This window comes from Manacus candei, unplaced genomic scaffold (genome assembly GCF_025592945.1).
Source record: "Manacus candei isolate 608988 ecotype Guabito, Panama unplaced genomic scaffold, ASM2559294v1 h1tg000005l, whole genome shotgun sequence".
NCBI lineage: Eukaryota > Metazoa > Chordata > Aves > Passeriformes > Pipridae > Manacus > Manacus candei.
The window spans coordinates 14,160,192-14,181,907 of record NW_026138053.1 but is presented as its reverse complement, the minus strand read 5'-3'; the positions used below and the strand labels follow the sequence as shown (position 1 = coordinate 14,181,907).

At 35.6% G+C, this 21,716-nt stretch overlaps 1 protein-coding gene across 4 annotated transcripts in view; it reads right to left on the bottom strand.

Annotated features, from left to right (window-relative positions):
* Window positions 1-21,716, bottom strand: part of FNBP1L (formin binding protein 1 like) — a 57,064-nt gene that overhangs the window by 26,761 nt on the left and 8,587 nt on the right. For all 4 annotated transcript variants that reach the window (XM_051799161.1, XM_051799170.1, XM_051799140.1 and 1 more), the window contains one exon: window positions 2,001-2,116. In XM_051799161.1, the coding sequence (XP_051655121.1) occupies window positions 2,001-2,116 (116 nt within the window). Of the gene's footprint in view, window positions 1-2,000; window positions 2,117-21,716 lie in introns of those variants that run through there.

The following is a 21,716-nucleotide window of genomic DNA, read 5'->3' as shown; positions in this document are numbered from 1 at the left end:
ATTACAAAAGGAAAAAACAGTGATCTACTAGAAATTTCCATCTGAGATATTAATATCTATCTCACAGGCCATCTGCTGCCAGCATTAAAGTTCACCAGAACCACAGTCCATCCCACATCAGAACTTCCCAGGAGCTAGCTGCAGAATGGCTAATCCTTCTGGTAAAAATGTTGCTTGATCTCAACCTACCCTGGGCCTCACGACTGTTTTACATGGTCAAAAATGGTGAACACCCTCAAGAGCAACAATGGCTGAAATCAACTTGCTATCACAAGACGTTCACTATGAAACAATCAAGTCTCCCCCAAAGAATATATAGGGAAGAGCAGCTTCATGAACTGGTCTACTGGCAGAAAATCAGTCACCCTGTGTGCTGTCCAGACCCTCGTTGGCAGCAGGCAGGAAGTGCATGCATGCACTGTACAACGTGTGTGCAGCAAGACCTGTGCTTCCCAAAACTGTCATACTTACTGCACATAGACAGTCAGTCCAGCCATCTGCCAGAAGGGGTACTCGACAAAGCTCTTTCATTTTTGAAAGACACTTCAAGAAAAATCAAAAATTTTACCCCGAGTAAAATGCTGAACAGAGAAAATTTCCCATTTTTAGTCAAATCCTGAAGTAATAATGAGGTATTTCATCTTGCTAGCTGTGGAAGAAACCTTTAAATACAATTAAGCAAAAGGCATTTGCTCATACTATTTAATTACAAGATGTCAATAGATCTGTGCAAATAAAATGTTTCTATTTTTAAACAGACAACTGAAAACAAATCAAAACTGGGTTGTTAACTGTGCTGTGTACGCTTCCAAATTTTCTTTACCTCCTGAACTTCTTCTACACCAACTTTGGAAATGTGGTATTTATTTCCTTCCTCTTAAGAAAAATATTCCTTCAGTAAGGTAATGGATTATTATGTTAAGTGACTATACACAACTGGATCAAAAGAAACTGATAAAGAAATCAAAAAGATTACAACCAGCCTCATGAACATCCATACCCTCAGCTGTGAACCTCATTACTGTATTTATGAGGAAGGATTTCTCAACTCTCTATCTGGTGACAATCTAGTTTGCCAATGATGAGATGATGGAAGAAACCACAGGAGAGAAGCTGCTATCAGTTTCAGTCTGACAAGGGCTAGGCAGCAGCTTCAGCTGAATCCCCACAGGAATTCAAGACAGCAAAGCTTACAGTGAAAGCAAAGATTATGGTGAAGACCAAGTTCACAGGAGCACCTTAAGCTTAAATTTTGTTCTTCAAGCACTGAGTGCACCTTACGGTAAAAATCAATCCTACTTTATTCTGAAGAATGTGCTTCTCTGCCATTTCACTGCTGCTACTCTCCTTGTATGATCCCTGAAGGGAAATTCCTACTGGACCTAAAAGATGTTTCACTTGGCAGCAATACAAAGTTAACTGCAGAGGTAAGACAAAGGGTGGCTGGGTTACAGTCTCACCCAAAGGGAAAAGCTATGGAAAGGGCACAGCACACATTAAGGACAGGAAGATCTGCTGCTTTCTCAAGTACTACTCAATCATTTCAATCAGATTTCTTAACACAATGTAGCGTACCTCTTGCCAATTCAACATGAGAAATTAATTAGCAGCAGAGACTTGAATATTGTTGAGTGATATCACACACACACAAATGCAGATAAGGATAATGCACTTTACAACAAACACACTGAGAGTCAGTGAAAAAAATATTACCATGGTTTTCCTTGTTCTGAATCTTTAATTTTAAGTCTTATACCCTTTTAGTTCAAAGATCTGAAGGGTAGGAGGAAAGAGTGGGAGAGAAGGCAAAAACAAGCAAGCAAGTGCACACCCAAAAATAATTTTCTGTGTTGGACTGGTCTGTCATGAAAACAACTAGTGATCTAATTCACTCTGTAAATGAAAAACAGTCATTAAGCACGACATTACATCCTTGCCCATCATCTGATACCATGATTTTAAGTAATTGTTAAGATCCTTTTGAAAAGAAAAAACCTTACCTCAGTTGTTTTGCATAGTTTTGCTCAATTTCTATCCTTTCTTTCACAAATTTTGCATATTTCTCCAAGAAGTCAATGCCCCACTGCGTATGCTTGTCCAAGTTATCGAACTGATCCTTTAAAAACAAAAGGAAACAAAAATACCCAGAATTAGTTAAGAATCACAGCAGCACCAAAAATTACACATAATTTACTTATGAGCTGTGCTGTGAGGGAATGCTTGCTACTTGGACAGATGTTATCCAAGTTATAAATCAGTCATGTGTCTCCATACATATACCAGGTTGTACACGCAAGTACAGATCTACCTCTTTTTGTAAAAACAGCTCTAAATACTTGCATTTTAAGCTGTAAGCAGTCTTTGATCACTTTCACAATGCAAATGTCTTTTTTTTTCCCTCTCAAAATCCTTTATTTCAAAAGTAGATCTTTTCCACCAAGACAACACACATAACCATAGACCAGTATTAGGTAAACAGAGATTTGGCAGTTTTAAAATGCAGGAAGTTATAATTTCATTGGATACTAAAAACTATTTTCATGATTACCCACTGAAAGAAATATAATAGAAATTATAGCTGCATGACTAAATTAGGCGTAACCTGCACATCAAAAACATTTATTAAATCAAAACTATATACACAGTTCATGATCAGCTCCAGAAGGAGATTCCAAAGAAAGTGAACCTGTCCTTAGCCATTAAGAAAGTTATAGTAAAGCAAGGGCACAAAACACAGAGAAAAAGAGTTTAAAAAATAAATTAACACTTCCAAAAAAAAAAGTTGGGGTATTTTTAATACATTAAACATCTTGGAAACCAATCCTTCACTGTATTCTGTACTGATCAACAGGTGGAGGATACACAAATTAGGACAAATTGAAATTAAAAAAAAAAGTGGAAATATAGGGATTAAGAATTAGGCAGGAGTGAATAAAGGTACAAAATACAGCCCAGCAGACATTTTAGTCTAATGAATATTCACATTTTATACTAAAAAAATCTAACACAGTGCAAAAATCAAGGACTTTCAGCTTACAACAGCATTTATAATGAATTCTTTTAATAGTTATTTAGTAATCAAAAAAGACAAGTAACTGTAACATCAAAGTTTGTATCCTATATATGCTGAATCCAAATACACTTCACAGTAAATTTAAAAAATAAAAAGTAGAAAAAGAAAAGCAATAAGGCTCAAAGTTTATTTAACTTACACAAAAAACTGCAAGGGGTGTTTATCAGAGGCTATATTTTGCAGATTCAGTAATTTGCCTGAACCTAATGAATGATGTCAACCTTTAGCATTAGCAATTAAAGGTCAATTTCAACATGCAGTAGGATGATCTAAAGTTAAATCAAAAAATGCCATAAAATGCTGAAGGGCTTAAGACTCAAGAAACAGACATTCACTTAAAGAGATACCACATCAACACAACTACATAAAACCAACAAGAACACAAATGAAAAGAACAGGATTAAGGTTGCTCTCAAATCTTGCCTTGCAGGTCTTTGTATCCTACACCACAGACTAACAACCACTGCCATTAGTGCCTTGAACACTTCAGTCCCATGGTAATGCAAGTACTGCCAACCAAAAATATCCATCTTGTTCCACCACCAGCCTCTGCTCCAGCCTCTGTATCACACTCTCCACCAAAATCACAAACACCTTCCCTAATCTGTTTGACCAGAGAACCACATAAACAGCCAAGAGACAGGAAAGGGACTAAAGACAAGATTTTAATGTATTGTTCTTATGTCTTACTTTACGCCAACTGGACACTTCCACTATAATCTTTTGTCAAATAAAGTGACATTCCTGCTACTGTTTTTAGAAAAGTTGTACATGGTTTGTTTGAGTGTGTGAAGAAGGAGACAGTTACCATGCTGCAGTGTCAAAACACAGTTGCAAATATGCATAAAAATATATCATCAATCTCAAGAAGAATTTCTTTTTTATATTCCACTCATTTTTGTAATTACTCCTACAAAATTAACCTAGCATCCAAAAGAAGTTTCTAAAAGGTGCTTCTGGCATGAAGTCAACATTTAATACCATTAAGAAGAACTGACTTCCTTCAGCACACAGCAGAACAAAGCCTTTGCTGTCCTACTTAGGCTCTTTAGTCCACAAAGCTCTCATTTGCTGCTAAGGTTTCATTAGCATTAGTGAACACCACATTACTTATGTTTCCAAACATGCAACCAGAGAGGGTGGCTTTCCAAATATTTTGTTCAAACAAAAAAGAAGTCTACTGGTGAAAGTTCATCCTCTGCTACTACTATGAAACTGGAGTGGAAAAAAGTAACATTTGACATGCTATCATGCTTTACTAGAAGTATTTCACCACTGATCAAGAGACAAAACCTCTTTTTTTCCCCCTCAATTCATCTTCATCTGATTCTAGAAACAGTATGCTCTGTGCAAAGACAGCTTTGTAGAATTATCCCATAGCTTCACAATTTGTCAAATTATCTATAAACAATAAACCAGTGAATGAAAGTCCACAGTCACAAAAATCACCTTATACTGCTCTGTAAAGCCACTGAGACTAATGACCAGAAGATAAAGGTAACATCAATGAATAAGCAGAAGGGAATGGCCTTTTCTAAAGGCTTCTAGAGGTGAGTCACAAATTTACTCATGGTCCCCTCAACTTCTCTCCAGAAGCATACATGTTTGAGCTCTGGGCCTCAATTAAGCAAAAAGCTTTCTTTTCATACAGACTGCTACAAAGGAAAATCAAATTAATGCACTGAGATATAAGACAAGTGATGTCTTCAATGGGGAAAAAAAAAGAGCAAAAATCAGGCAATACTGTACAGATGAGAAAATAGCCCAAATAGTTGCAATAAAATTTAAGTCTGTAATTTCAAAATAAATATATCAGTGTATTAATGTGGCTAGCTCCATTACAAGAAATGTGAAAACTGCATTAACTAGAGATGAACAAAAGGCAATTAAAAAAAAAAGGAGCACATCCTACCATATCTGGTGATCTACACCTTGATAATGAAGTATGTTCTCTACAATATTTCCAGGCAAATATATATTGCTGTTTGTCCAGTAACTCCCCACACCTCTTAGCAGCTGAGCAGACAATTTTTGTAAAAAAGTTTATTAAAACTGCAGCTGACTATTATTAAACTGATTAAGGTCAGCTAACGGATGGTGGCCCAAAGTAGAAACTGCCCACTCAAAAGATGGAATGTAGTCCAAACTCCCTGCATTAAAAAGAAACAAATCTGACACTTGACAAGGAGTTTGTGGCAGGTCGATACAGACTATTCCAAAACAAATGTCGCTTCCCTGAATTTTACTTCCAGGTTATTTACTGGAACCACAGATCAATGTTACAAATACTTCAGGTTCACAGTTCTAAAGTCATTTGCAGATACCAGGAAGCTTTACAATAATAGCAGCTGAAGCATCAAAGCAAGGAGCCAAGCTGAACCAAATCTGCAACAAAGACAAAACAGACTCTCCCAGGTTAAACTCAAGATTTACTCTCCCCCTCTTACAGATACTTGTGTTTTCCCCAAACAAGTCTCAAGAACCAACAAAAAGAAAAACACTGAGATCTCTTCAAAGGGGTAGGCATGGACGGAATGCTAAGCATAAATACCAAACCTTTAGTCTTCCTAAAGCTACCAGTAACTAGTCCAGACACTGGACTAGTGTGGGAGGTTCAAACAAAAGGCATTAAACCAGACAGAGATTTTTAAAGGGTTAATGTACTCAGTTTTCATAACTTTGGAAAGCAATTCTACTTGCATTTAAAGCTAGGATTGTGGTATCACATTCTGTAAAAAATCCTTCTGTTTTACTATATTAATCCTTTACATTAAGTAAACTAGTTTATTGCATCAACATCAAACTGTTGATTAGTCTCCCATTTCACTGACCTCCAGGTAACACAGTTGAAAGTTTTAAGAATCACATTAAACACAGAAGTACATTGACTTACAAGTTTAAGAAACCTATCTCAATTAATTACATATGCAATATCTTGAAAATCTACTTAATAAAACATTTTATTTCAAATCATGATACTTTGCATTAATTACTCTATGATCATTTTATTCTTTTTTGACTCAACTGTACATCATTATTTCCACACTTTTATCTGACCACAATTTTAGTCAGCAGTTACCTAAGTGATCTTATTTGCATTTTTGAGCACTGGCTCAAGACTATTTTCCCAATTCTCCAGGTTGCCCAGCCAGTCTAAACTTTCAAGTCAGTAAGTGGGAGATGAAAAACTCAATCTCGTATTCTGCTCTCTGAATTCTTAACACTTCTGCAATCTGGTATAAGGAAATATATACCATGACAGCATTCAGAGTATGGAAAAGCAGGAATCAGGTCTTGTTCAGGGGGAAAAAAAAATGAAACCCTTGGCATCAAAAAAGCCCCACCGCATTTATGGATAGAAATGTTGTATTCTATTATGGAAAGCAATTAATTACTTTCAAGTCCACAGTAATCCAAGTGAGAAAATGTGGGTGATTATATAACTTAACACTGATCACAGCAGTTCTTCTTTACTCCATTAAAGCCCACGAGGGTTTATCAAATGAATCTGAATTATGGATAAACTTAAATGACAGGTTAAATTCTGCATAATGTCCTTCTTTCCTGCATGAGCAATACTGCAGAAGAAAAAAGAACCCAACTCTACTCAAGAAGTTAAATATTTTAAGTTACAAAACATTATAAAGTGACCACTTCACAAATTAAGATTTTATAAAACTCTTATGAAATATGTGAATTGTTTCTATGAAACATTATGCAGTTTTTTTTTAAATTTCTTTTAAATAAAGATCAAGGCCTTGAATTAAGTTCACATGATCCAACATTTTACACGAATGACGTATCTCCAGGTAAATTAATTTATTTAAAACAAACAAACAAAAGCAATTATAACCCCCCACACCTTTCCAGTGTTTGTACAAAGAACTACCTGATGTGCTACATTAAAAATTATGGGAACCATAATCAGACATAAATGTATTAATGAGAAGTTCCCAGTACTGTAGTGTACCCTTCCTTATTTGTCTTCAGGACAAATTAATTAGTGTAAAATGCTCTAATTATAATACAGTTTTATAATCTACTTTTGACAATACACTTCAGTTTTTCTGATCGTGGATACCTCTTCACTGTTTCTTTTTGGTTTCTACTTTTGTCTCTATCTTTATGCATTCCTGCTTCCTTTTCTATCCTAGGATAATAGCTCTTCTATTTTACTGTCTGAACTGATTATCACTTCTCTGTATTCCTGCTTGCTTGTTTTTATAATTATCAATTTGGTCTTCTGGTCTTTCTTTTTTCCCTGCAACTGCAATGTGCTTCTTTCTAACAGGCAGACAAAAGCTGCTTCCAGCTAAACACTAGTTTATTTTTTCAAAACACCCTGTTAGTTTTATGTCTAAAAACTAACAAAGAGCTGTTTCTATATCAAGAACAAAAAAGAAAGTGTTTTCCTATTCTGTTTTCTACAAGTTCTGGATTGTAGCTTCCAGACTAATCTGCAAATTATACCTCATTCCTCTCTGAAAACAGTCTAGGTATTACAGTTAAGAGAGTGGAAAAAATGTGGCTGTGACCAAACTTAAAGGCTAAGCATTTTAGACACTCAAAGATTAATATCAATGAGAAGGTTCAGAGCATCAACATCAAAAGCCATAGTTACGCTGGAAATAAAGCAGAGGCGCCCAGATTAAGATGAGAAAAAAGTTGTAGGTCCATATACATAAATTAAACAGTACTTCACATTTTAATTTCATATTAAAACAAAAACTTACTATAGACTGTACAGGCATATGTACAGGATACTATGAAGCAATTCTACTAGTCTTTTGGAGACATGAAAAATAATTCCTAAAAAGAACTTCTGAAAACAGCTTGTAGGTTGACCTTCAGGACACAGAGCTATTTTGCTTGCAAAAGTTAAGATGCTGGTGTTAACAGCAAACTGTGTTGCAACTTGAAAATATTTAAGCGAGAAACTGCTAGAAATGCACAGTGCTTGATACGCAAAAGGAAAACAACAGGAATTAAAAAATCACTTTTAGCTGGACAAAAAACTACTTTGTTCTAAGGAATAAAGAATTAGTAAATTCATAGCATGAACACAGTATGAAAAATCCATTTGCCCCTTTGGCTTTTGCATATAATCTTAAAAAGCAATACCACTGTCAACTTTGATTTTAAAAAGTCCATTTCTATGATTAGAAAAAACGTCTGCATGATAAAATGAGCAAAAACCTCAAAAGTAGGACTGAACCACTGGAGCTCTAGCCATGCTGTAAGATGAACTACACAGCAAGTCAAGTTTCTAAAATAAAGCTAAAAATGGAGAGCTGCAATTGAGGAAGAGAAATACAAAGTCTGTTTTTCTTTTTAAAGATGTCCTCAGAGCAGCAGCAAAGGAACTGTTCTGGCAACTTTAGATGAAAGTCAGGTCTGGCAGGAGGGAATGTCTTGTTTGACAGTTAACAACTTCACAGGTGTGACAGACACATTTATTTTCCAGGAAAGGGCAAGAATCTACCACAGACAGAATATGAGTGGAAACATTTGTGACTGTTTTTGGAATTAGCAGCTAGAATTACAACAGAATCAAGTTCTGCCTCTGGAGATTAGCAGATCAGCTGAAAGACATTAGAGATTACAGCTGTGCACTCCAGTTCACCCACACCACTGAATGGATCAGTTGGACTAATCATTAGATATTAACAGCAGAGCAAACTGATTGAAAGAGTTCACAGCTGGGACACTGAACACCCACACTAAGAGAAGAGAGGAAAGGAACACACTGCCATAGACAGCATCTCAACAACCACTCCTATTTGTCCTGCTAATGAGTCACCTCCAGAATTCTTCCCTTAATGTATGGGCACGTTCATAAGAACTAAAATGGTGCATTTGCCTCACTGAATCACGATGTAAATTTAAGTAAAGAAAACTTCAATTCTTCGCAGGTGCACCTATGGGTCTGCTTCTGTTTCTCTCAAGGGACCCCTGCTGTGTCTCCTGGCAGGCTCGCTGCCTGCCACAGACTGCAGGGAGGGCACTTCCCTAAATGCACCATCTCTTCCTCCTCAGGAATTTCTACCAACACAGTGTGTAGTAGCCAGAACATGGTTACAGGTATCCTTTCTCTCTGCTACCAATCACAGACTGTTCACGTTGTGCTTGTCAAGGAACTTGTTCATTGTGGGTATGTGTCAGCTTTTACATCTTTACATACAAGTCACTAAGGAGGTAAGACACTGTGTCCCAAGCAAACAGAATGGACTTCCTTGCCACCACCACTTCAGAAAAATAGAAACCACACACACGCTCATATGAAGCAATCACTGGAATACAAGCATACACAAAACATAGACCAGGAATTCCTACTCTGAAAACCAGATTAGAATCCGCTCACTTAGCTTTCAAACAGTCCCTTAATCTTATTAAACTTTTAATTGGGAGGAAATTTTTTTAAACAAACTTAACCAGATTTTTTCACATATGCTCTTTATAGAGATTTTTAGAATACTTAGGTCTTATTTGCATTTGAAACAAAGCTTAATCCTGAAACACATAATTATCCACCCAGTTCTACTTTAAGCTTAATTCCCACTGTAACACATAACAGACCATTTCCAAACCTCTCTATCCAAGACAACAGCAGATCACAAATCATATATTTTCAAGCATTACTTGATTAAAATAGTTGGCACCTTAAAACAGGAACAGCATTACACTTGTATATAAAAAGGACAAAATTATGTCCATTCCAGTAAACACGAAGAAATCTTATTTTCACCACAGCCACAGCAGAAAATAGGCTCTTCCTGAGTCTCCTGGGAATGGCTGAATGCTGTTAATAAACAGACTGAAGCAAAAGTACATTTTAGTCCTAGTTATGTCACTTGGAAAAGGAGACAGGAAGACTAAGTTTAACCCTAAATGAAGTAACTGTGATATGATGCATCACAGGACAAAATGCTACTACTGGTTGTACAATGCTTAGGGATGCTGTTGCTCATTATAAGAAATATATGGAGAAAATCCCATCTTCACAGCAACACTGGAATAACAAAGTATCGAGCAGTGGGGCTACATGTCAGTGAAGCAGCACAATACCTAATTTGCTGCATGACCAATAGCCATGGGAGGCCTCACGTGAAGCAGAAGTTCTGTACAAAACCAGCACATTTACTGCATGATTAATTGTAGCCTACAGAAAATCTGCAAGAACAAAGCATCTAGCCTTGGAAACAATGCTGCAAGACTTCTCTTTTTGAGAAACTGTGTAAAGTTCTTCAGTTAGAAAATATTATTACATGGCTTGACACTGATATGGACAAGGTGAATGTTTTAGTGCGTGACTAAACAACCCATTGGTGGAACTACTGAAAACTTTAAAAACTTTTAAATGCCTCTCTACCAATTACAGATACTTCCACAATATTATTAAAAATGCATTCACAGGACAATGACTCAGCAAGCAGCCCTGACACTCTCCAGATCCTGCACATGTGACTTAATCTCTTTTTGCATTCTGAAGGATGTTTTTTTAAAAACTTGTAGAAACGGGAAGGAGATCTTTCTTACTTCCAACTTCTTCAGCAAACGGTTAAGCTCTTGCTGTGGCCAGTCTGGCAAGCACCTAACAAGCAGAGTATGCACTGTTTTTCTCCTCTCCATATACTAAGAAAGTGAACAGCGAACTGAAGATAAGAAAGGAGTGGTATTGATGTTACAAAGCAAGACAATAGGGGAAAGACAAAGGTTTAGCTGAATACCTAAATGCCCTACATCACAAATTCAGTAAACAAGATGCACTGGCTTTGCTGCTCTTTCTGTTGCAATGAGCCTGCATCCTCTGCTTTGCAGGACACAGTCATTGCTCCATCCCTTTAAGTGTACAGGTACAACTCTGTAAAAGCTGTATTACAACATGTACATGCACATGGTAATACAATGGACATTACCACGAAACCCAGCTCAACCTGCTCTATTTAGCGAGATTTGCTGAACTGAAACATGACATTTAAAATAAGTGTTAGTTGGCACACAACTTCAAGGCTATACTATAGACTACACTAGAGTTCAGAACCATAACAGTCAAAGCTCTGAACTCATCAAAAAGTCAAGATGCCTGTCATAGCAAGTGATTCAAATTTAAAACAAGGAAGTACTTTCTGCCAGCTGAGGGAAGCAAAAAAGAAGGGAGAGTATCAACTTCCCTCACATCCAAATATCACTTCCTTGTATTTATCTGTTCAACTATTAAGTAAACCATTTAAACCCTTTTAAACTGATCTAAAAACTATAAACTGTTTAACAATTATGATGCACGAATCCCATGCAGACAAGTGAATTTAGTGTGTTTCACAATTAAAAGATATATATTTAGGCCTTGTCTCAATAGAATAATTAGAAACAAAAGAATCTATTTGGTATGGGTTGAATCATATTGTTTATCATACTGACACTTAGGGCAAATATAGTATAAAATATCTATACAGAATCCAGGCACTGAGTATCAGAAGTTGAACTTCACCATTTCAACACACAGAGAAAAAGGTATATCCGTGATATATCCCTTACAACTTTTTTCATATGTATTTAATAACGGCACACATTGTTCAGAATCTTAAACTCACGACAACAATTCCTTAAAAAAAAATGTATTTCATGGCACTAAACTATTTCATTTCTAAACAGAGACTGGAGTAAACAATGAACTCATGAAGCAAAACTTACAGCACAAGAATAAAACAAACATATCCTTGTCTTAACTTTTAGTTAATTTCTCACAGTAGGTGTAATTACAACATCCAGTAAATCTACAAGAACTTGGCACTAAAATACTATATAGTGGATCTCCTGTTAACATGAATCTTTTAGCTTTAAGCACACATGGACAAAATCTCCTTATTTAGCATAGATCTGATAAACTGTTTCAACTACTCTCTCTATTCCTGTATGTAGGAACCTCCAGTGAATGCAACTGGAATATGAGAAGGTATTTCCTAGTGTTATTATCAGCTCCCACCAGACAGATTTAAGACAAAGGCATATACCTTACATTTGTTGCTACTGGTATTTAACAGATACAACTTACTATATAGCTTGACAACAAGTATTTGCTCTTCTAAATCATTCAGAGTAAGATACCTATACACAGGTATTTTGATCAGCCCTTCAATCTTACTGAACTATATCATTAGCCTTTTATGGTGTAGGAAGGGCTGCAAACACTAACAGAGTCAATCACCACAGACTGTTCTGGGCACACTCCCCATTAAATGGGAGCAGACACTGTTCAGTACTTCAGAAGATTAGAGATCATGGTGGACCAGTTAAGTAAATACTTAGGGAGCTGGAAGGCTATGAACTGATTAGCCATATGCTGTTCAGTTTTGTCAACTCAGCAGACACAGGGATTTTTCTGTAAAAAGTCCTACTGTAAGGTGAACTTCCCTTTTCAGTATCACCTGTGAATATTTTAGCATTCAAGAGAAAGACTATAGCAGCCACATCTTTTTCCCTTCACAAATATCTTGCAACACTAAATACTTTTCAAACTTGATTACAAAACCAGATCCATATACTTAACAGGAAATCAATACGGCAGTAAATTAGAGCCTTCCTATCTTCTTTGGAACATTATTTCAGATACAGATAACACCCTGGAAAAAACAAACACACAAACCCCAATGACAACAAACACCTAACCCCCCAAAAAACACAACACCCCCACAAAAAACATCCTCTATTTGCAATGGAATCTACTGTATTCATTGTTTTTAAAGCAAAATTCATAGTAACATTAACATAACTGAATAAAGAATTTAAACTAAAACCAGATGTTACTACCGGCACCTTCAAAACAATGGAATTTTTCAACGTTTTCTGATTCATTGAAATGTAACACAACTCTGCTGTGTATCAGTTTATCTCAGAGTTTTTGACAGATGAACATAGAAATATACAGTAAAGTCTTCCTATATTTTACCACAGGCTTTAGAATCATAACCTGTTTTGTAAGAATAACATTAAAATTATTTTAAAAATCTTTTTTGCAAGTAGAAATGTGCTTTTTTGGTAAATCAAATAATATAAACAAATATTGGTTCTCTTCCAGGTTAGAAATGTATTTTTCCTTGCCAAAAACCTTAAATTACAAAGGAAATAAAAAGAGCAATATAATTTAAGCATAAGCATATGCACTTCCATTACAACAATTACATTTTTAAAAAGGTAAAACAACCCCACTACAGCATATTTGGACATAGAAGCTGTATGCACAAAAGCAGAGAACGAACTTCAGTGCACTGAAAGAAAACCCCATATTTTTAAACTGTCATAGCTGGGTTCCTCATTCTTTCCAAAACATATACAAAGCCCAAACTCAAACCAGCTCAATTTCATACTGTTTCTGTAATCCAGCGTATTAAAAAGACAATGGGCTCCATAAATATATTCCACACCACTCTGGGATTTCAATAGTGAAAGCAAGCAAATTTATAGCATAATCAGTGCAAATACCTGAAACAAGACAAATAGTACTCACAATTCAGGACAGAAGTCAACACGAATGAGAGGGTCACATCTGCAATAGTGACACCAGACTACCTAAATTTCTTTTTGGAGAGCTAATTTCTCTGTGAGAGTCAAACGAACAGCCAGTGCAGAAATGAAAAGGTACTTCAGCAGAAGCCTACCTTCTCCAGTTATTTCCTTCCTGACTAAACTAATAAAATACAAGGGTATTCACACCAAAATCCAATGGAGATCAGAAAGGTATAGATGAACAAGCATCATGTACTTTATCTGTGACTGAACTTCAAGGTTCAAAACTGGGCCCAGCATAGTTTAACGTATTCATCAAGGATTGGATGAAGGGGCAGGAGCCTCCTTAGCAGGTTCACTGAGGACACAAAGCTGGAGGAGTGGCCAATATCCCAGAGGGCTGTGCAGCCCTTCAGAGGGACCAGGCTGCACAGACGGGCAAAGAACTGCCTGAAATTCAACAAAGGCTTTGTACTTGTACTTTCCTTTCAGAATCCAGTTCTAACCACAGAACCCTAAAAAACTAATAATCCTTATTACACGTTGATCTGTAAGTAGAAGAAAGCATCACAGTCTTTCTCACACCTTAAGACATAACCTTTCCTGTATTTTATGTCATTGTCACACCACATTTGTTATGTCCTATATGCAAAACCTAATTATTTGCAATTTTGCTCTTCAACATGAAATGCTACTCATGTCTTTACTAAGTTCTCATTTCACTAAGTCTTCATGGAATTAAAACAGCAAAATATTAAACAATGAGTGATAAATCTCTGTAAATAACCTATGCTCTAGGAATTGTCAAAAAATACTAAAGAAATTATCAGCCTCAAATGTTGAATAGGACATGATAATGACAAAACCATAAAACCATTTCTTTCATACTGAATAAAACATGTCTTTTATTACGTTGACTATAAAACTAAAATCATCTAATTGCACACGGTAGTTCCAATTTTGTTTTTAACATTATGAGCTTGATTAAAAAAAACACTGAAAACTGACATTTCATATCTGGGGAACCTTAACACTTTATATCCTAGCAAAAACACTTTCAAATCAGTGATTAAAGCATGGCAATTTGTAGTCAAAACCACAGCAGGATTTTGTGGTAGAAAAAAATCAAGTGACTTTTCCCCAAGTATCTCTTTTTTTAGTTTTGTAAGTCATGACACATCAATATGTAAAACCTTGCATATCTTTTCGAAAGAAGATAAATAAATAAATGAAATGTTATTAACTTAATTAATATGTGTCAGTATCCGAATTAAATGCATCTTTAGCATGTAATACAAAATTAGACACTCATCAGTCACTTATTTTTTTTCTGAAGAGAATGATTCGGGAATGAAAGTATTTGTAACTATTGTCCCCATGATTCTCAGAGAAATACTAAATATTTAAAACATTCAAAAGACCATTTATCAAAATATATTTGACTAAATTTTTAGCATTCTTCTGTATCACATGCAGCATCACAAAACAGCCACATGAAGGATTAACTTCCCAGATGCTTTAAAATGCCCCATAAGAATCAGCAAAATTTTTATATTGTATGAAAGCAAAATGCACAATTTGCATTAAAAAAATCACAAGATTAATTGCAAAAGCAATATTTGCTTTCATATCGTAAAGAAGCATTAACAAAATATTTAACTGATAAACTGAAGGACATTAAATAATATTTTGCACCAAGATTAAGTATATCCACTATCCAGCTTCAAAGCAAATTAATAAACTGAAACAAAGGTGAATTGAAAATAACCTTGTACAATCTAGAAAGACTTATATAGGAAGAGAAATACAGACGAGAAAGATTACTGCTTACAATTTGACCTTACCACATGAAAGAGTCATTCAGAGAATTAGATTTTAGCCCAAATCATTTAAATTAATGTGACCCTGATGTTAATGGCATGAAGCATAGGTTAATTCTTGGTATTTCTTAAATTACAAAAAGAAAGCCTATACTGTAATACATTTATACATTTCTTTTCAGTTCCCAAAGTTACACTGGACTTGGTTTTATTGCAATTGTTAAAAATTCATTTTTTTAAATTAGATTTTATATATATAAGCAGGAACCAACTCTGATATGACCAGCACTAACACACATTTTGCATTAGTCCACTAGGCTGGAAATACTCATTTGAATCAACCTGCTACGATTTTACTACACTAATAGTAAAATTAAAGTTTCTTTTTTTGGTTACATACAAACAATCAAAAATTTTTGTGCTGCTCAAGAATACATAGTAGCACAAAATAAATGCTTGAATTGCTAGCACTCCACAAACCAGTTCATTCATAAAAACAAATGTATCATCTAGTTACTTCATAGCGACAATCGACAGTAACGAGAGAGCATTTCAAAAATAATTTAATGCTCTCTGTTGTGGTTCCCAGCATTCATCTTAATGGTTGTCACCAACATGAGTGTCATTTGTTCTACTTGCATGTTAAAATCATGCTGAGATACAACGTACTAATATCTTAATAATACTTTTAACTAAGCCTATATGAAGTGTTTTGATTGATATAGAACTTTGTTGCTAAAGATAATTGCAAGATTTCACATCAAGGATTCCAAACAACAATAAACTAAAAAGCTAATTAAAATTTTCACCTATGCTGCAAAATAATTTTCCCCATTTCAACAAACATCTGGAGAGATTACACAATACACTTATCACCACATCAGCATAGTCATCTCTGATTTCTGAATCTGTGTACCTTGGAAACAATTCTATTAATTTTTACAACTGTTAATGCATAAACTAGTAACAGTTTTTTTGTAATAAAACAGATGTAACAGGTAAAGAACTTAAATGGAAATAAGTAGATTCCCAGTAACTACAGCAGAAAATTGAATAGCAATAAAAGTGGGCCACAACATCAATACGTGCACAATTAGTAGATGAATACTCAGGTGAAATCAGGTATGTAAAATCATGGACAAAATACTGAATAAAGGTGCTTTTCCAAGACGTAACTTGGGTTTCCCAACATTAATGTAGGGTAACAGCACACCAAATGTAATTCAAATAAACTACTTGCAGCTGAAATGGTAAACGGTTTCCAGCCAGATTAATGTAATTGGATGAGAAATACTACCTTCTGTGCCAGATGGTATTAAACACGGCTTCAGTGGAAATGCCTCTTCACATAGTGTCCTTAAAGCCAAAAGTTAAACACATAAGCACATTTAAGCACTATCTGAAACATATCTACTATTGTTTCCACTCATAAAAGCAACAACAGCTGCTGAAAAGTGCTCTTCATATGGAAATACTGATTATGAAAGCCTTCTGAAATATTAACATGAAAGTCTTCAGCAACACCTCTATAGGTGTTGCAGCTCTGTTATACTATATTATAGAGATGATAAGCACAGATCATACAAAGATCAGAAGGAAAATACATACATCAGAAAGTACACTGTACCCCAAAAGACAACCTTACAAAAAACTAAATGTAACTTGTACTTCTTCACTGTCAACTTGCCATGCTCTTTGTTCTTCTCTTTTCCTCATAAAACAGAAGTTAATACTAAGCAGAATACCAAGCTGAAGCCACTGAATTGTAATGCCAAAGAAATAAAACATCATGAATAAAAATAACGTAAGAAGATAGTCTAAACAAACTAAAAATTGAGCAAGTAAATCATTAGGAACTTTTAGCAAATGAAGATTAAACGCAACTGTTTTCAGGAAAAAGACATGCAGATTCTGATGGCAAAAAAAATTGCTTACAATGTTAGGGTGCCATTTCCTGCTATAAACTTACTATTGGATTAGCTGTAGTGCCAGAGACTATTGAAAGACAAAGGATCCAACTACAAGCAAAGCCTCAAACCCCTTTACTTATGACAGGAATATACAGATTTTTTACTTACATTTTTCAAGTACCCTCATCGGCTCTTTACAAAATATAGTAACACCTTAAAAAAATTTTTCTTACAATGAGGTTAAACTGCATACTGCGTTACTTTGAGATAATTAAAATCAACCAGAAATACATTTGCAAAGTGCTCTTGAAGAAATGCTTTAAGACTTACCATCTTCCTTAAAGAACAAGAACCTCTTTACAGCACATGAAAAATTTTTTTACATTGACTGATAAAGGATAGGAAGAACCAACATTAAGAAAAGTTATGGTGTCTTTCTAACAGAATAACTGTAACAGTCCTAAAAGTATCACAGACAACATCCAAACAACAGTTAGATTAACTTGGGAGATATGGGAGCATGATCCTCTTCCCACAAAGGAACAGAAGTCAGCAAAAAATCAAACCTCTTTTCCAGTGACATCATAAAGAAAAACAGTCAGGAAAACCATAAGTTTCAGGTCTGATTTATAGTCTGATTATGCCTGTGTGATAAAAATTTGAAATGCTAAGTACAAAGTACTACAAATAGTCTATCTTGTATCATAAGAAACATTTACATATAAGGTCTTAGAAATTCAACGTTCTCAGTTTTCCAGCATCCAGTACACATAAACTAACAGCAGTACTCCCACCTAAGGTCTGTAAAAGATGAAACAACTCTCCCTCCTTTCAGAATTAAAACTTAAGGTAGAAACTTGTGTTCGAAGCCCTGATATTCCACTGTACCACTGAAAAAAGCATGAATCCTGGCCATTCAGCACTCTTACCTACAGACGATGACATATTTTCTTAAAAATTGCAAGGCATTTTATACAAATGATGTCAAAATGTATTCATTACACAGCCCACAATTACAGCCTTGAAGTATAAACCAGAGAGAACATGGAAAAACATTTTATCTAAGAATCACTAAGCATAAATACCACTGGCATCTCATCTTTAAGAATTTATTTGAAACCTCAAAATAGATTACTTCAGTTCAACTATTGAAATTTCAGTGAAACTCAATGACAACCCTTCAGAACCAAAATAATTGGAAGTCACTGGGTGCTAAGATATCCAAGCATGAAGAACAGCTAGCACACAGCCTCACATTAATTTTATTTGCACCTATTAAGGTGAGCACCTAATATGCTGAGCCAATTCCTGGTTTTACAAAACCCCAATTCCAATCCACTAACTGGATGTTTCTTTCAGTAAAAACTTCTTGCTGCACACAACTAACTACTCCTATCTTGCTATTTCCCTCTCAGGAACGCAGAACATAAAGCTGAAACTCAGGGAACCACACCTGTGTCTCTCAAGTGCTAGGCTAGCGCAGGAGGAACTGAAGCACCGTTCCTGGAAAGACAATAATTACACTCTCTAGCACCAATACCAACATGAAAATGTTTTTTAAAAAGCCAATTTAGAAAGAAGTTGCCCTTGTTATTAGAGAGTGATATTAATATTTACAGGGCCTCAAACCTGGGGAGATAGGTCAAAAGATCTGGGTTAAGAAATGCAAAACTTCAGCAGAAATAACACAAAAGGTCTCATGTCTTTTCCTAAACAAAGAAGCAATTAAGATAAACCAAAACAAATAACCCACAATCCTTATCTCCTCAGACTTAATCAGACCACTACACCTCTTGCTACAGGAGTAAATATTTGAGTATCATGCAGAGTCAGGATACTTCACAGAACTGCTCAGCTTGCCTCCCATGGTGACATTTCTATTTAAGTTTCATAGAACTGTACAGTCTACATTCCCCTCATATTACTTATGATGTAGAAAAATCCCAAGCATTTGGAGTTTCCTGATAAGTTACCATTTATTTTCAATAAATTAATTTTTCCTCTTTTAAACACGTCATCTTCTCAGACATGAGACTTATCCAGATATTCCAGTCTGTTTTTTACCATCTTATCACAACATGCTGAAGAACCTTTCAGGACAAGTTCATCCTTTTCTTCCCCTCCTCCAAACAAATATATAACATCTTCTTGACCATACTGCACAGATCTCAAATGTCATCATCTACTGTTTAGCAAATTTCCCAGATAATAAAAACCACAGTTATTAAGATAAAATATTTAATTAACTAGATAATCTATAAATCCTTTGAAAATAAAATTTTCTCCATTCATAAATGCATGTACATATCCTTTTTCTCCTAAATCACAGTTCAAAGCAGTCCAAGCTCATAAGTCTGAAAAGAAATCCGCAGAGCTAGTTTGCAAATACTCCCTCTCAAAAAAAAAAAAATTCTGCTCTGAAAATTTCCTGGTGTGCAATACTTATTCTCAAGAACATTAATGAGTTTCACTGATCCTGTAAGATCTTTGTTCATAAAATGAACAAATACCAGTAAAATTAAATATGTAGATGAGTATCTGCACTATTAGGATCTAAATAAAAGATGCCCCCTCATCTTAGGGGGATGAAGGAACCCGTATTTGACTTCAGAACAAAACTGTTTTATCAGTCCTCATTAACAGATCTTCAAATAGGTTTCCATTTGCTAATCAAAAATTCGAATTTGTTTTCAGAGAAAAACTAAGATAAAACATGTTTCATTAAAATGCATATAATGTGCATCATATCTTTGCAACTACTGCACTTTATATTTTTGTTCCTTCTATAAACTAGGATCTTAACCTTTCTTTCCTAAGCATTTCTTTCCCAAATCTGAAATTTACATCCTATCCTAAATACTTCTTCCTTTTTTCCTTTTCCGAAAATCAGTCTCTTTCCAACCATTCCAGTACCTGCAATCTTTACCCATTCTCCAGCCAGCTCATTTCTCAGTTACAGCACATCCTTTTCTGTGGGATTGAGAGATTATCGTTTCACCCGCATGTTTCTAAAGCATTATCTCTTCCTGTCTCTTTGCGTCCTTCTCTATCGCATCAAACATGAGCTTCTTAACCTCACCTTCTTCCAGGGCACCGCAGGTTGATTCCAGCTTATTACCTCATTATACCCAAGGATTACTGTTTGCTTTTCTTGAGATTCCAACACTCCCTTGTACATTTCAACAGATATTTCCTCATTCTCTTAGGGTGCTTGTGTGTTCCTGCCCTGCAAACATGACAAAGGTCCACCCCATTGCTACCCTTTGCTTGCAAGGGTTACCAAAAGAAAGTTAAGATGCTGCAGTTGAGATCACTGACCATCATGCTAAACAATATTAGGTTTTGCATAACTCTCATTTGGCATGATCACTAAATGACCCAGCCCCTGCTGAAATTCAAAGTTAATTGGATTGGGGATGCTCTTTATACCCTGAGTTTGTGCAGAATGCAGCACAACACAAGGCCACCAAGTGACAAACAGTACTAGGTACTACATAAATACAAACATAAAATACACTCCAACTCTTGATTACAGATGACAAAAACCCTAAATACTCCTCTAATTGTGACTAACTTCATCTGGATAGGGGGAAAAATTGCAGGACCATTAGATGCCATAACAGATAGCTGAAACAGGAACAATTTATCCACTAATTATACGGATAAAAAAAGTGCTGGGCATTATAAACATTACAGTTTTCTCTTCCAGAATATTCCTCTGCTGCAGACATCCAACTGCATTGCAGCACAGGTGTTGTCTTGGATTCACACATATCAATTTTTTCCCACTAACAGGTACAATAAAACTCTATGCCACCTAGACCAAATGCTTATTTGATGATATCATTAGAAGAGCAAAATATTATTCACCTTCTCTGAAAGAAATGAAGCATCTGGGGTAAAAACAAAGTGTACAAGACACATTCAAAGAAAACCCCCTCAATTACTCTGTCAACCAGAATTTACAAAGTGAGGTTTTCGTATCCACTTGAATTGGGCGTCCATCACCAGAAGGAATCCAGCAATCAAATGCTCTCTTTCCAAATGATTTGCAAAGCAGACAAACATCCAAAAGGCACACCCATCTCCACCACCTTCACTTACATCTGGTTCCCTCAAGTATGCCAAAAGTTAGGGCTGCCTCTCAACTCTCTATTGTGACTCCTGCCTTATTTCAGAAGTTCTTTAGTATTTAAATAACTCCAAATGCAAATCTAGTGGATGTCATTTCATTGCACAATGCTGCAACGAACTTAACATGGAAGTACAAAACAGCAGGTTGTACTATTTCTTGTGTACTAGCCAGGGAGAAGTGATTTGCATGGTACCTGCCTCCTCAACAACCCAAAACCAGCAACTCCACCAGCTGCTAAGTAGCAAATAACTCTATCCCAGCCAAAACCAGGATAA